The sequence below is a fragment of the Urocitellus parryii genome, chromosome 1, assembly GCF_045843805.1.
Source record: "Urocitellus parryii isolate mUroPar1 chromosome 1, mUroPar1.hap1, whole genome shotgun sequence".
Taxonomy (NCBI): Eukaryota; Metazoa; Chordata; class Mammalia; order Rodentia; family Sciuridae; genus Urocitellus; species Urocitellus parryii.
The window spans coordinates 77,355,611-77,372,437 of record NC_135531.1 but is presented as its reverse complement, the minus strand read 5'-3'; the positions used below and the strand labels follow the sequence as shown (position 1 = coordinate 77,372,437).

Below are 16,827 nucleotides of genomic sequence, written 5' to 3'. Positions count from 1 at the left end.
AGTTGTGAAAAATTACTTTTGAAGTATACAAGTTAATGAAGAATATTAGGCAGTATTCTAACCCAGAAAAGTGTTGAACCACTTTAATATGTAGTTGTGTGACCAATTCAAAACTTCAGAATCAATAACTTAAGAATCTAGATTCTTTCTCCCCATAATTCACTGGTGAATTTTGAACTAAACAGTCCAAATCTAATGAGATAGCTAAATGTTTGTTAAAAACAAATACAACTTTTTAATATAGATAACATGTGTTGGCAAAAGCAATTAAGATTAAATCTTTAATTCACACGCATCTTTTAGTTAAGTAACTTTTAAAAAGTTCAAACATCTACTATTTAGTTGAATTTTAACTCATTTTCCTAATTCTGGACATATTTTTGAAAATGGAGCTGCTTAGAATTTTTTAAGAAGATATGAATATCTGAAACTACATTATTTCTTTTAAAACAAGGTGAAAGCTGGGTATAGTGGTGCAAGCCTATAATCCCAGCGACTTGGGAGGCTGGGGCAGAAGAGACACAAGTATAAGGCTAGCCTCAGCAACTTAGTGAGTTCCGATTCAACTTAGGAAGAGCCTATTTCAAAATAAAAAATAAAAAGGGCTGGGGATAGAGCTCAGTGGTAAAGCACCACTGGGTTCAATCCCCAGTACCAAAAAGTAAAAAACAAAAACAACAGCAAAAAAAAAAAAAAAAAAAAAAAAAAAAAAAAAAAAAAAGAAAACAGTAAATAGTGTTTCTGTTTAGAGCTTTTAAAGTAACTTACATTTAAGTCTATACATTTCAAAATACAGGTAGTTGTTGCTTCACATGGTTCTAAAATGCATAAATTTCAACTATCATGGTTTAGTTAACATGTCCCTGACAACAGGGTTCAAATTTTAGTTGCCAATGTATATTAACTGAATAACTACATAAATTACAAACTTCACAACAATATGCTGCTAACTCTTTAGTCTACAATTCACGATGTGATAACAGATGTACATCACATTCAGTGACTAATCATATATTTTCTTTCCAAGTATGTCAGGAGTTGGTTATTCAGAACATGCATTGTAAGCTAAGTGTCTACTTGGCCTGCCTCCTTGTTTCCCAGTGATAAATCCATGTAAGACACTTTACAAAAATGGATAATCAAAGAGGAATTGGTCAACAAATACGAATCTGCAGTAAAGAAATGAAAAGTAATAAGGCTAGCAGTGAAATTCAAAGTAAATGTAAATGAAGTTATAGAAGAAATGGCTGATCGGGGAATGTGGACACTGCTACCATTCCAAAGACTAGATATGTAACTAGAGGAAGGGAAGGCATACTTATTGACATAAGTGAGGAATATCATTGTGAAAAGGATAAACATGTTCAAGAGAAAGTGACATTGATAAAAATGTCATTTAAAGGTACTTAAAGTATACCATGACATTCTAAGTACAGAAGATAAAATGTTGGAAGATGTTCCAAATTTAGATAACAACATGATAATTTGCCAAGTCATAAAGAGGACTCTTGCTCTATATTATGTAATACTATGAGAAGACAAGCACTATTCTAACTCTCTCAATATTTTTTTTAAACAAAAAAACCCAAATTAAAAATACTTTATTAATGTTTCTATTATTTTTATTACATTGCACTGAGTAATTTTACTATTTACCTATTTCCAATTATAACCAAAAAAAAGAGCATTTTACATGTTGTGGCAAATGTTTTTAAAATATCAAAAAAAAAAAAAAAGCTCCTTTCTGGTATTGAAAGTTAAGATCATTGTACACAATGAGACCACACGGTCATTTTTCCTATCCTGAACTGTGCAAAGTAAGGATTACCCGCACTCCTAAGACAATGTCCTTTAGTTTCTCTTTTTATAGAAATATCATATACAAATATTTTCAACTTAGAAGTAGGTTTCTGAGTTTTAACACATTTTGTTTTTGTAAAACTGCTTCTATGGTTTTTATTAAACCAGTCAATTTTAAATATGTGATTTTCTTTCTTTAAGAGTGAAGTAGAAACAATGAGCTAATACTAATAAGTTACAAACATAATGTTATTTCTGCTTTTGAACACATAAGACACTTACTTTTTTAAGCCAAAAAAGAGATGTATGAAATGTTGAAGATCCGAAGTTTTCTCCTGAAGATGGTGAAGGGTAAGGGTGTGGTAAATTTAATCCCAAGTACAGAACAAATGGTTTAGTGTAATTAATTGCTTCCTTTCTTAACCAATTTATTGCTCTGTCTGTATTCCTCCAGTCTGCTTCCATCACTCTTTCTTTAGCCTTGTTGGGAATAAGATTAACCATAGGCCTGCCTTCTTGCCTGAGTAAGAAAGCAACATCTCTTGTCCATGCTTCCACACGATTACTGAGGGAATAAAAAGACAGGTACGCTGAAAGGTATTTTAAAAAGTTTGAAAAACTACTAAGCATACATATAGGAAAACAACATGGAAAACAGTCTTTGAACTCAGCCGTGTAAATAACTACATTAAATCTCAATCAAAAAGTTATTGAGAAGTGGGTTATATAGCTCAGTGCTAGAGCACTTGCTAGCATGTGCAAGGCCCTGGGTTTGATCCTTGGCACCACACACACACAAACAAAAACAACAAATGAAAAACAGTTACCAAGCATAAAAAAACAGGAATTGAATATTTGCTTATGTGTTCTTTAAAACTATGACAATTACTTTGAACTTTTTCCTATAGCAAGATATTTTGTCAAACAAAAAATTTTTCAGAGTCTTAGTATTTTTTTATGCATTGAATTTTCCAGCATTTTTCCTTTTTTTTTAAAATCAGAAGATAGAATTTCTAATCAAAGTTAGTATAATTTCTTTCTTTCTTTGTTTTCTACTAGTGATTGAACCCTGTGGTGCTTAACTACCGAGCCATATCCCCAGCCCTTTTTATTTTTTATTTTGAGACAGGGTCTCACTAAGTTGCTGAGGCTGGCTTTGAACTTGAGATCCTCCTGCCTCAGCCTCCCAAACCACTGGGTTTACAGACATGTGCCATGAAACCTAGCCAGCATAATTTCTTTTCATCACTAAATCTTTACATTAAAAAAATCCTATCTACCATGTATGCTTCATGTTTCTGAAGTTCACATTTTAAATTGTTCCCATTCTATCTTTTCTCATTGAAAGCACAATTTTAACCATGACCTGAGCTATCTAAGCTAATAGTGAAACAGAATCCTTATCCATTATAGAGATGTTTTCTTTATTAGCTGAATTACAAGTTAATGATTGAATCAATTTGATACCTGTAAGACTTTCAGTTTGTTTTATCTTACTACTTGATTCTTATCAGTGTCTAAATTTTTCAGTTGGCATAACTGTTTAGGAAGCAGTCCTGGGCATTTCTAAGAAGTATGTTTCTATCAGTTTGAGCTCTGGTTTAAAAAAAGAATTTAAAAAATTCAGATCCCAATACACAAAGAATATTTTATATTAATACATAATACTCCACTAAACAGAAATTTCAGTTCATACAAAATGATTAATGGTACATCAATGATGAACCAAATGTATGATTTTCTTTTTTTTCTATCTGCTACTAAAGGCAGGTAAAACAGCCATAATGAAAATATATTGACAAAATAATGAAAACTTGATTTTTAGCAGAATCACATCTAACAGATTCTAGTTAATTCTAACAGATGGCAAGTCCTAAAATAGTAAGTTTTGCAAAACTCACCATGCTATCAAAACAAAGTGACATTACTTTCTCAGTCTTTTGCTGAAATATCACTCTATACAACTATTAATGTTGGGATTTTTAGGGGCTTATTACACTAGCAGTACTCTACTTGCAGTAGAACTCAAGGAGTTTGAGAGAACATGACACTGAGGTTCACACAGGATGTGTAGAAACCAAAGTGATTTCTTTTCAACGTAGGTGTATAAGATAGAAAAACAAGGCTGAGAAATCATTACAAGAAGTAAGCTTGTACTACAGTTAAACTAGCCCCCACTTTGGATTAACCCACGAATAGACTGTTGTATTGAATGTGATGACTGACTTAACCAGTTGACCTTATGATGTAGTCAAGAGTGAAACTAGTCCATGTCAAAGGAAGATAATGCACTAATTAAAAAGCAAAAAAACAAAAAAACAACTATGAATAAACAGAAGATCACTAGAGTAGAGGAAAAGGAACAGGGAGAGGAAGGAGGGAAAGGAAAGGGGAAGTACTGGGGATTGAATTAAAGCAAATAACACTCCATTCTTGTATAATTATGTCAAAATGAATCCTAATATTATATATAACTAAAATGAACTAATAAAAAATGGCTCTATTGAACCCAGCTGGCTGTATCTTTTGCCCCTGTAATGAATAAGTGTGATTTCATTTAACCTTTCTTGTAATAAATTTATGCCTTCTCGCTATGTTTTTTCACTTTATGTGGTGCTGAGATTCTTTTAACCCAGGCTCCTTGAAGGGTAATAGGCTGAAATTAAGCTAATTTTGGCCTAGTTTTATCATTATGGATAGATCTAAAAGTTGGCTTTATTTCTGTCTTCTTACTAAATAATTGGTGATGAACTTCTCAATAATAAAAATGGAAAATAACACTACCTAACACATTACCAATTAATTGTTGTATGAATTTGTATATATGTAATTGTTGTGTGGTTCTTCTGTGCCAGTGTGCCAAATTCTGCTGTAATACTGGATACAGTCAAGCCACAGCTAGCACAGGATTAATTTATACTGTAGTAATCACATCTGAAAAAAGTATCACACATAAAAATTGATTCTGAGAACATGACAGCTTTCTTTTAACATGAAGTAGTAGCCTAGACAAATCTTCAGGTTCCTAAGACTCTACTGAAGATAATTAATAATTAACCATCTCAGACTTAGTTCTGTGAAGATTTGTCTTTTTGTTATTGTTCAAACTGTAGTAGTAATGTGTCTCCATTAAGTCTCTTGCATGGAAAAACAATTCTGAAACATGTCTTTGCAAAATTCTGTATCAGCCTAATAAATTCTGCAGGGGAAAAAGTGTCCAGACTCATTCTTGTTGAATGGTCTTTCCTTAAAGTTGTGGGGAACACACATACCATTTAAAAAAGTATTCACAAGGCTGCCATCTATTTTCTTTATATTTACCACTCAAATAGTCTTTTAATTGAATGAGTCACATCAACCCTGATAAATTCTAGATGGAACACCATTTTTCAATATGCAATATTTAAATGTTCATTATAGCAGGCTGCGAGTGTGACTCAGCAGTAGAGTGCTTGCCCAGCATGCATCAAGCCCTGGATTCAATCTCTAACACCATAATAAATACATGTTTTTCCATTAATTAATTTTTATTAATTCTAATCATTTTATTTTTTGATGAAATTACAGTTAGTAGTGCTCCTTAATCTTATTTATTCATGGATTTCTTCATGAAATAGTAATAATAATTATATATCCATCACATAATTATTACCATTGTTATAATAATTTTTTTAATATTTATTTTTTAGTTGTAGTTGGACACATATCTTTATTTTGTTTATTTATTTTTATGTGGTGCTGAGGATCGAACCCAGGGCCTTGCACGTGCTATGCGAGCACTCTACTGCTGAGCCACAACACCAGCCCCATTTAATAATATTGTTTTTAATAATTGTATTTAAAATGAAAGTTTTATTTTTGTGTATTTAGGAGTGGGCAGGTTTTCATGGTCTTGGATTTCATGGTCTTCAAGTTGTGAAATCCCACTTAGTCATTTTCTAGTCGCTGGTCAATTCATCACTGTGGGAGCAATGATATTTACAACTTGAATACTAGGTAACAATGATTGTAGCCCTTGACAGATTATGCATTTTTGCTACAGTTTGAGCTTACTTATGTAAAGGCAGACTTCTCCATTTGATTCAAGAAATAACTAATGAATATCTGATATATACAATCCATTGCGGCAGGCAGGTGCTTGATGTGACTTGCTAAGTTATCAAAATGGTGTTACCACCTAATATCCACTCAGACATAAAATTTTTCTATTACTGTACTTTTAAAAATAAATAGCCAAATGTCATGTTGTGGAAAAGGCAACTGTGATAAAATAGGTTAGCTATGACTATGAAACTGTTTAGCTCATATTCACTCCTTTTATATCAAGAGGAGGGAAGATTTTTTTCTTATACTTTAAAGTGTAAAAAAAAAAATCAACCTGAGGAACTATAATATTTTATATTTGTGTTTTTAAATCTTAGATAGAAAATATTACCTGGGAAAAATACCATCAAATCTGAAAGGACAAAAATGGGTGAATTATTCCCAGGTAAGAGAATTTACACAAGTAGTCACTGAGGAGTCATGTCAGTGTGTCCCTAGCTCTTGCTGAAGGGGTGATCTAGATGGCCCTGTTGTGTAGCCTGTCAATTGGTGAGGTATAGGTACCTAACCTAAGGAATAGATCACTTATGTCTTTAACCTGGACATCAATTATGATGGGTTTGACATGAAATTTGAGTTGAACCTATTATTCTTATTTGCAGGATCTTAATTTAGAAAGAAAAATATACTTCAGTAAAGGGTTCCAGAATGCAGCTATGAGGTAGAGTCACAAAGGAGATGAAATTTGAGCGCAAATGCTGGTCAGTTATGGGTAAAAGTGATATAGTAGTTAAAAGACCCAGAGTAAACTGATAATTCATTAAAATTAAAGTCAATCACCTATATATAAGCCAAAAAATAAAGTAATAATAATAATAATAATAAAGACCCAGAGTAGAGGAGTAAGTCATGAGTCATGTTTCTCACAGAACTAGTACAAAGTTTCCCTACTGTCTGCTACTGAGGTCGTTAAAGCCATACTGGGTTTCAGAATTATTCCCTAGTTCCATCACTTGACATTAGTGTTAATGACTGCCCTTGTTCTTAGACTGATAATCCAAATCTCCTCTTAATGCATGAAAATCCTTATATTATGATCACATCTTCTCTACCCTGCATAAACCCCAGTCTTATGTAGGTGGGCTCCCAATTGAAAGAACAGAATGAGGGGGACAGAGTTGTAGCTCAGTGGTACAGCAATTGCCTAGAAAGCATGAGATACTGGGTTTGATTCCCACCATTGCAGTAAGTAAATAAATAAAAGTAATGAAAATAATCACCATGTACAGAGTACTACAATGAGTAAATATCTCATTCAATTTCAGTCTCAGAAGACTTAGAAAAAGGTCCAACTTTATGTCTATCATAGCTGAAAGTAGTTTAAAAAATTTCACTGCTAAGAAATATAATTAGTTTAGCTGTTAGGAATGCTAATTTACATATGCATTTTTATATTTTTTAACATTCTTTTGAAATTATAAGAGAAATGTGAAAATTCTTATAGATTCCTTATATAGTAAATGCCTGTTTTTGAAATTCTATACTCTCTCCTTATAAGAGAAAAAGAGGTGCTAAAGGAAGACTAGATTTTTCACTGCTAACTGCAATATGATACAGTCAAGAAAAGAGCCAACTGGAAGGATGGAAGGATTACTTAGAGGAAAAAAGGGTAACTATAACTTTATTGCAATAATAGCAATAAGAGATTACAAGGGCTCAAAAACTCATTGAAAATAATTATGATACTTGATCAGAGAGCAAAACGGATGTTCAAGGATGACAATAGTATGGCAGAACCAGTCCATAGTTGTTACTCTTTTTAGAGAACAAAAACTATGGAGATTCTCAAATCTAGCTTATTCGATGAAACTTGCAGGTTACTCTGACAGCTTTCTCAGCCTGTTAATCAAGTCCTTCTTGCATAATCTTTAAAGACTTACTTCTAATTGCTGCCTTACAGGAATTTTGGTTCATCTAATGCCCTCCAAAAGGTTTGTGCTTTCCTACTTGAATAGCCTTGTTTAGAAATTTTTCCTTCCTGTTTTAATTTGGGCCTACTGATGTTCAACTTCTGTGAAGTTCATCAACTCCAAAATGCTACTAATTGTGGGTCACATATTAAAAAAAATACTGTTGAGGAAAAAAAGTTGCAAATAAAACTATGCTTAATAAATTTTAAGTTGCAAAGGTAGGAGATAAACTTCATTTCTCACAGCTGAACTCAATGTATTAGATTTTAGTAATTAAATAAAAAAAATTCGGGCTGGGGATGTGACTCAAGCGGTAGCGCGCTTGCCTAGCATGCGTGCGGCCCGGGTTCGATCCTCAGCACCACATACAAACAAAGATGTTGTGTCTGCCAATAACTAAAAAATAAATATTAAAATTCTTTCTCTCTCTCTCTCTCACTCTCTTTTTAAAAAAATCAAGAATTGTAATGAGATTGTAGGCTCAAAGGAATCATTTGTGGATTTTAAGAATCTGTATAAGTTACAGCAGAAAGCAATCTGAAGATAGTCCCAGGAGCTGCTTCAGTTAAGAATTTGCCAGTCAACAGAAGTGAGGGTTCTGGAAAACAAAATAAAACAAAAAGCACTGCAAGGTCTTCCACTGTTGCTAAAAAAAAAAAAAAAAAAAAAAAAAAAGTATGCTGAGCTGTAAAAATATATGCTGTTCCAGAAACTAAATTTCAACAAAGATAATAAGGTGGGAAATTCTAAAACTAAGCTATCAACATGACCAAAGTAATGGATATCTTTCTTCATTATTAGGAAAGGAATAAAATAAACTCCTTATGGTGGAGAAAACTGATCTAAAAGTATACATAATCTTAGATTACAAAATAATAGTGGATAAGCATGAGATAGACACAGACTTATTTATTAGGCTGTAGAATTGAGAGGGTTGAGGAGGGCTCTATGGTCTGTGTTCTAGGTTCATTAGTTCCCTCTTCATCTCTCTGATTTTACTTGGAGAGCTTTCACTAATAGTCAGGGGCCTGAGAAGGAACAGGAAGAGCAGTGTGAGCAGTCCATGATTTATTTCCCTTTGTTGTTTGCCAAGGGGCTCAAGCTTAAGAGTCTGCCCATAGCAATTCTCTTATTTTGGAAGGAGGACTTTATTTTTCATTTGTCTCAAAGGATTAAAAATTGTCTATCGTGACGTGGCTTAGAAAAACATCAAGCTACATGAGCAGAGAACATATATAATTATAATGATAAAACGAAATGACAGAGGACTTGATTTTAGGTTTTAAAATTTTAGCTAGAAAAAACAAGACAGTAGTTTGCTTAGTTTCTCTTTTGATAGCATTAGAATATGAGTTCTGAGAATTGGAGAATTTTGCATTTTGAGTACTATTATATTCATGTCATCTAAAAATAGTGTCTGGTACATAGCAGATAGCTCAATAAATATTACCTGAATGAATATTGCAAATACCTGATTATACTTCTGTAATTTAAATAAGAATCACCTTTTAGTTTAAGCATTTTAAGGAAGACTACTTAATGTTAAGTTTATTTATTAAAAAATTTCTTAATTAAATTATATTGATAGAAGTCTAGTTTTAAATGCATTCGATGTGAAATCAACTACTTCCTAATTATATACATTTCTAAATTAATATTTTATTCTTTGGCTTTGTTAATTCTCAAAAATTGACACACTAGTGTCAAAGGGGTCTGATGAATTAGAATATGGAAGAATAAATGCAAGATTTAAAATGTTGATAATTACTTTAAATGTGACATTCCTAAAGTTGTGATGGTAAATATAAAATACCTGTTTTAGACAAAGGTTCTCAATCTTTGCAATTTTGACATTTTATAGGATTGGTAATTCTTTGTGAAGGAAAGGCTGTCCTGTGCACTGTAGACCCTGGTCTCTATCCACCAGATGTCAGTAATAGCCCCTAGTGGTGTCAAACAAAAATAGCTCCAGTCATTATCAAATATCCCTGGGAGGGCAAAACTGTGCTTGATTAAGAACTGCCATTTCAGATACTGGGAATACATTGGTAAAATAATTTCACTTAGAGCAAAAATGATCAGAATACCCCATAAATGAAATACAAATGTTTTCTTTCAATTGAGAAGAAGATACAGCAAAAAAAATTTTTTTTCCCTTCTATCTTGGGGATTAAACACAGGGGTGTCCTACCACTGAGATATATTCTCAGCCCTTTTTTAAACTTCGAGACAGGATCTTGCTAAGTTGCCCAGGGTGGTCTTGAACCTGCAGTCCTCCTGCTTCAGCCTCCCAAGGAACTAAACCTGGCTTGCTAATTTGAACTTAAACCTATTATAAGTACAATATATGTAATGTGAAATGGGTAGATACTTATCAGTAATTTATAAACTGGTACTTCATTGAAATTACAGAATTTCAGAATGAAAGAGCTTTCAAGGTTATATAGTATAAGCTCATGTGATGAAACTGAAATTCTAAGTAGAAAAATAATTTGCTTAGGGTCTTATAGTCAGTAGTTGGATTTTTATGAGTAGTATTTCCAGTACCTTTTTAACCACTGTCCAGAAGAAACAAATATAGCGTGGGTTTGACCTTCAAGACCACCACATAAAACAAAACAAAACATGAGAAACAAGTGTATTGCTCACAGAGTTCCCAATATGCTGTAGTGTATTATACATAACAAGGGACACACAGCTGGGTTAATGTTACCAAACAAGTACAAGAGGAAAGCAATACTTGATGCCTACAAAGGCAGATTAGAGTTCTGTAGTGATTAATGAAAAAAACCTTATAATTCTGGCTGAAAATATAAGCAGGTACAAAAATAGCTAATTTTAATGGCAAGAATGATAAAAACTTGAGTTTTGATTTGGAACATTCAATTGTATTGAATACCCCAATTTGTGAAATTTGATATTGAACTTTCTTCCTGAAACGTATTTTTAAACTTATACAGAAAAATCTGAAAGATAATATGTCATAATTCATATAACCTTTTAGGCATGTTATTAATAGAGACCTTGATCTATTTGTTAAACCAAATGGCTGTGTGAGTACATACAGCACTTGTACAAATAGTATTGTAGTTTACTTTAATTTCCTAAGATGTGATGTAAGACTGAGTAAGTAAAAATATTCTGCAAGCTATCATTATGCTGAAAACCATCACTGACATCCCAAATATTAACATCTAAGTAGCTCTTTCCCTCTACTGATTTTAGAATTCTACAGGACAAAGAAAGAACTTCTGAAAATCAAGGATATTTAAAAACCATAAAAACAGGATATGCTCTTAGTTGAGAGTATATACACACACAATGCCTATATATTACATCACATTAATAATGAACAAGTGCTATGATCCTGGATTAAAACATCAATGTTTATCAAATAATATGTAAACTATGTAAGTAGATCAATATAACTTTATCATTCATTCATTAGACCTTTAATTGTGCACCTACAATGTTTTGGAACTATGCTGGCAGGTGTGAATGAAGCAGTGTATTGTTCTGCTGAGGAATAAAAGTTATAATTTAACAATTCCACACATAAGAATGAAAGTTACAAGGAGTAGAAGGCATTTCAATCTTATATTCTTTTTATTACTGGATGGATTGAGTAAACAAAGAAAGGAAATAATTTCAAATAGGATAATATGAATAGTTGTATCCCACTTTGGATTAACTTTACTTTCTAAAAAAAGGAAAGATTTTACAACTCAAAATTGATTAAAGACTTAACTATAAGACCTGAACCTGTGAAACTAGGAGAAGAAAACATGGGGGAAATACTTCAGGACATTAGCAAAGACTTTTTTGGATGAGACCCTGAAAGCACAGGGAACAAAAGCAAAATAGATACATCAAACTAAAAAGCTTCTGCACAATAAATGAAACAACAGAGTAAAGAGATAACCTACAGGATGGAATAAAATATTTGCAAACTATGTATAGGCAAGGGGTTAATATCCGAATATATAAGGAACTCAATAAAAGAAAACAAATAATCTAATTAAAACATGGACAATAGATATAGATATAAATAGACATTTCTCAATAGAAGATGTACAAATGGCCAACAAGTGTATAAAAAAAGGTTCAACAACACTAATAATCAGGGAAATATAAATCAAAACCACAATGAAATAGCACTTCACCCCAGTTAAAATGGTTATTATCAAAAAGCCACAAGATAACAAGTGCTGGTGAGAATGTGGAGAAAACTGTTGGTGAGAATGTAAATTAGTACAGCCACTATGGAAAACAGTACGGAAGTTCGTCCCAAAATTAAAAACAGAACTACCATACGATCCAGAAATTCCATATTGGGTATCTATTCAAAGGAAATGAGATCAGCATGTTGAAAAGACATCTGCAGTCCCCCGTTCACGGCAGCACTATTTGCAATAGTCAAGAAACGGAAACAACCCAGGTATCTAACAACTGATGATTAGGTAAAGAAAATGTGGTGTATATATATAATGGAATAATATTTGGCCATAAAAAGGATGAAATTCTGTCATTTGTGACAACATGGATGGAAATGGAGAACACTAAGTAAAATAAGCCAGACACAGAAGACAAATAACAAATGCATGGTATCATTCATATTGGAATCTAAAAAAGTTGACTTTTGTGAAGTTGAGAGTAGAGTATGGTTACCAGAGGCTGGGGAGAGTAGGAGGAGGATGAAATGGTGAAAAGTGACCAAGGGTTACTTAGTTGGACAGAAGGATGAAGTTCTGGTGTTTAATTGCACAATAAATTGACTATAGATAACAATAATATATGTTTCAGAAGCTAGAAGGAAGGATTTTGAATGTTTTCACCACAAGGAAAGGATAAATGTCTGAGGAGATTTATGCTTACCCTTATTTGAACATTATATAATGTGTATATATGCACAGAAACATCTCACGGTGCTCTATAAATATGCACAATTTTTATGTTTAAAATAAATACAATTTAAAAAGAAGAAATATTTTGAAGATAAATTTTTGAGACTCCATGAAATATTTAGAAATGCAAAGCACTTCAGAAAAACTAGAGTTACCTAAATGTTAAACTTTAATTCTGGTTAAGCCATTTTATAGTAATAATCTTTCAACTGAATAAATATGTACTCTGTGCCAAACACTACTATGTGCTTCCTATGATCTTATTTAATCCTTTTATAATATATTTTATTAACTCAGATAAAACTTAGTTATCCAATGGTGTTAATTCCAATTTATAGATAAGAGCATTGACACTTGGGTCAAGAGAAGGCAAGTAATTTGCTCAAGATTACTAGAATGGTAATCAGGGAAGCTGGACAGCTAGCTCTGTGCTGCTGAGCCTGTGCTCCTCACACTATATGTATTACCTCTTCTCTTCTCTTCTGCTACATTCCAAAGGCAGAGTTCAGGAAAAGGATTTTGCACAAAGGGACTAGCTTGTAAAATAGTCCAGAGATAGCAAAAAGCATATTAAGGGAATTTTAAAAAGATCAGGTGCCTACTAAAGGAGTGAGTGTAGTACAAAAATCAGACTGGATAGAGGCAGGCAGGGGCTAGATCATGTAGGGTCTCTGTTGTGGATTTGGGATTTTATTAAATCTGAAGAGAAGAACTGTTGAAGGATTTCAGGCAGGTAAATCATATGATTGATGGTATGTATTTTAATAAGACCATTGTGGCTGTCTAGAGAAAATAGGTCAGACAGAGTCAAAAGAGTCCAGCTAGAAGGTCATTTTAGTAGCTTTGTGAAGGCAGTAAGAAATGAAACAACTAGAGAAATATTTAGAAGTAGAACTATTAATATTTGGTGATAGATTAGAAAACAGAGTGGGGAATGGGGATATCTGCATCAGTTCTGAATTTCCATTATTGCCATCTTAGATTCTGGAAGGCAGAAGAGGAAAGAAATTTAACATTAACTTGAAGAGAAAGATGCCTGTTCAAATCATTCTAGATTGTATTAGTATATTACGCCAAAACATGCTGCATTGTTTCCTAGGGCTGTCAGAACAAATGATCACAATCTGGGTGGCTTAAAACATCAGCAATGTATTTTTTTTACAACCCTGTGGGCTAGAAGTCTGCAGGGACACACTCTTTCTTCAGGTTCTCTGGAAGAACCCTTTGTCTCCTCCTACTTTATAGTGACTCTCAAGACTCTCTCACATACTTTGTCTTGCACCTGCCTCATGCCAGTCTCTCCTTGTCCTCACGCTGTCATCTCTCAGAATCTACATCCCTTTTCCTCTTCAAATAAGAATAGCAGTCATTGGATTTAGGGCTCACCATAAATCTAGGGTGATGGCACCTTGAGATGCTTAACTAATTACATCTATAAAAAGGGTCTATTTGCAAATAAGGTCATATTCTCAAGTTCCAGATGGTCATGATGTTTTGGGGAGCACTATTCAGCTTACTACACTATTATTTTTATTAATTTATTCTTGTTCTTTTTTTTTTACCATCATCATTAGTATAATCAGCACCTTCAATTAACACACGTTAGGTAGGCAAGAGGTACTAATTTAATGTCTTAATTGTACTTGTGTTGGGAGTCACAGAGGCTGGGGGGACTCCAAGATTATACCAAGTTTGCTAGGAGAAATTGCAGAACTCAGAGTTTAGTTGCACTCATTACTACAATTCATTACAAAAGGACACACAGGAAAATCAGCAAAAGGAAAATGTGTTTGGGAGAAGTCCAGTGGAAACTAATCACAAGATTTTAATCAGAGTCACAAAAGACTCTTGCTTAATTCTACCAGCATCGAAAATCACATAACAATATGTGATATGTGTCTACTTAACACATGTGAAATTCTATCTCTACTCACTAGAGATGGGCTACTCAAGTTTTTATTGAGGGCTGATAATGTAGGCAACCCTCTGCTAGGTTCGTGCCAAAATTCCAGACTCCCAGACAAAAAAGCAGTTTGTTCAGCAAAAATAACACTATACAAACATTCCAAGTTGTTCTCACCAGTTAGGGAATAATGGGAACACTCCAGAAATCCAAGTTCCCAGGTGCCAGCCAAGAGCAAAGCTTGCAAGCAGGCATTTCTAAGGATTATAGTTTCAGTGCTATAATACTAGCTCTTATCTGCACAAATTATTTTGTTTTATCTTCACATCAAAAAAACTAAAGTTCAGTTAGCTAATGTGTCCAAGATTATACCAATACAAGTTTAGTAGTAAATAGAGAAACTGGAAATCAAAAGTAAGCAATATAATTCTAGACCTACACTCTAATTTTAAAAAGAACATGGTTTCATTTATTTATTGTACTGGGACTGAACTGAGGAGTGCTTTACCACTGAGCTACATCCCCAGTCCTTTTTATTTTTAACTCTGAAGCAGGGCTTTGCTAAATTGCTGAGGCTGGTCTGGAACTTGGAATCCTTCTGCTCAGGCTCCCAAGTCACTGGTGTCACAGAAATATGCCACTGTGCCCAGCTATTTGACTTATTTATTTAGATTGGCTATGTTGCCCCAACTTGTCTTGAATTCCTAGGCTCAACTGTTCCTCCCCTACCTAAGCTTCCTGAGCGCTAGGACAACAGGTATGCACCACCACTCCTGGCCTTTAGATCTCTACTTTTTTTCTTTTTTTGGTACCAGGGACTGAATCCAGGCACACTTAACCACTTAGCCACATCCCCAGTCCTTTTCATTTTTTTATTTTGAGACAGGGTCTCACTAAGGTGTTTAGGGCCTTGCTAAGTTGCTAAGGCTGGCTTTGAACTTGTGATTCTCCTGTTTCAGCCTCTTGAACTTCTCGGATTATAGGCGTGTGCCACCACACTCAGTTTAGACCTTCTACTCTTAACCATTATACTTGGAGCCTGATTTACGTTTTTTGGGGTGATAGACAGTGACCCAACATGCTAAGCTCTACCAATGAGCTATACCCCAACCAAGCTGGTTGCCTGATTTTTGAAAGGCTTACTAAAATGAAAGGAAAAAAAGAGTTACAATAGACTCAAATTGGAGAGAACCAATAAAGTCCACTAGCAAGGTGGCCATGGTTTTTACAACATGAATAACAAAGGGGCCATTATATAACAAAAACATTATCAAAATAAATTATGGGCTAAACAATATAAAAATACTATTTAGAGACCTTCAGTGTTTAGGAAAAACAAAATTACCAGCATATTAGCAATTTTAACATTTTAAGAAGATTAAAGAAAGCTAATGGTTTAGCCAAATTAACAATTGAGGGATTAAGAGATTTAGTTTCACCTTTGTGGAAAATAAAAAATATTAAAGTCAAAATGAGTCCACGTGTATACTGTAGCACAGTGCAGCCTATCAGGATTATGTTTTACCTAATGGAGTGATGTCCTGAAGTATAGTCCAGTTTTCCAAATTTTTGTGTTTGGTAGCCATGCTCTTCCATGACATCCATCCATGTTGTATAATTTGGATCTAGACCCTTAAAATTGTTCCAAGATTCTGTTAAGTGAGTGAATAGGCCACTCCACATTGCTGAGGTTAAAAAAAAAAAAGACACTGGGATTAAACTAAAGCTTAACAATTTGTTTTAACTATTAAGGTAATTATTCTGAGAGCATTGCTCTCTAGGTTAGACTGCACATTGTGGAATAAGGCATAGCTTCATTAGATGCTAAATTTAGTAGACATTTTTGATTGTTCTCTCTTTTTAACAGTGGGAAAACTACAAAGAATCAATGTTTCCATTTTACAAATGAGTTGGCCAAGACTAAGAGGTTAAGCTGCATAAGGTAAATATAGTTAGAAATAATATAAAGCTTATGTGGTTTTAGTCTCATAAAAAAGCAATCTCTAGGTATTTTTTTTGTTAATTTTTAAATCATACATCAGTCAGTTTAAGTATAGACCGAATTTCCCTAATATTCTTACGGATTCTTACTATTCCTTGTCTTTTTTCTGGCTTTTAACAAAAAAGTTAAGTATACTATGTCTTTCCTCTCATTTTCTATGACTGTTTATTCAATAAAGTTTTCTTTTCCTTTTCCAGTTTCTGT

General features: G+C 33.4%; 1 protein-coding gene across 1 annotated transcript in view; it reads right to left on the bottom strand.

Moving 5' to 3' along the window:
- The window catches only part of Arsk (arylsulfatase family member K), a 43,443-nt gene that overhangs the window by 18,499 nt on the left and 8,117 nt on the right, over positions 1–16,827 (bottom strand). The window contains exons 3-4 of the mRNA XM_026385893.2: positions 16,147–16,306; positions 2,083–2,365 (exon numbers count right to left, since the gene is read on the bottom strand). Coding sequence (XP_026241678.2) covers positions 2,083–2,365; positions 16,147–16,306 — 443 coding nt within the window. The remainder of the gene's footprint in view (positions 1–2,082; positions 2,366–16,146; positions 16,307–16,827) is intronic.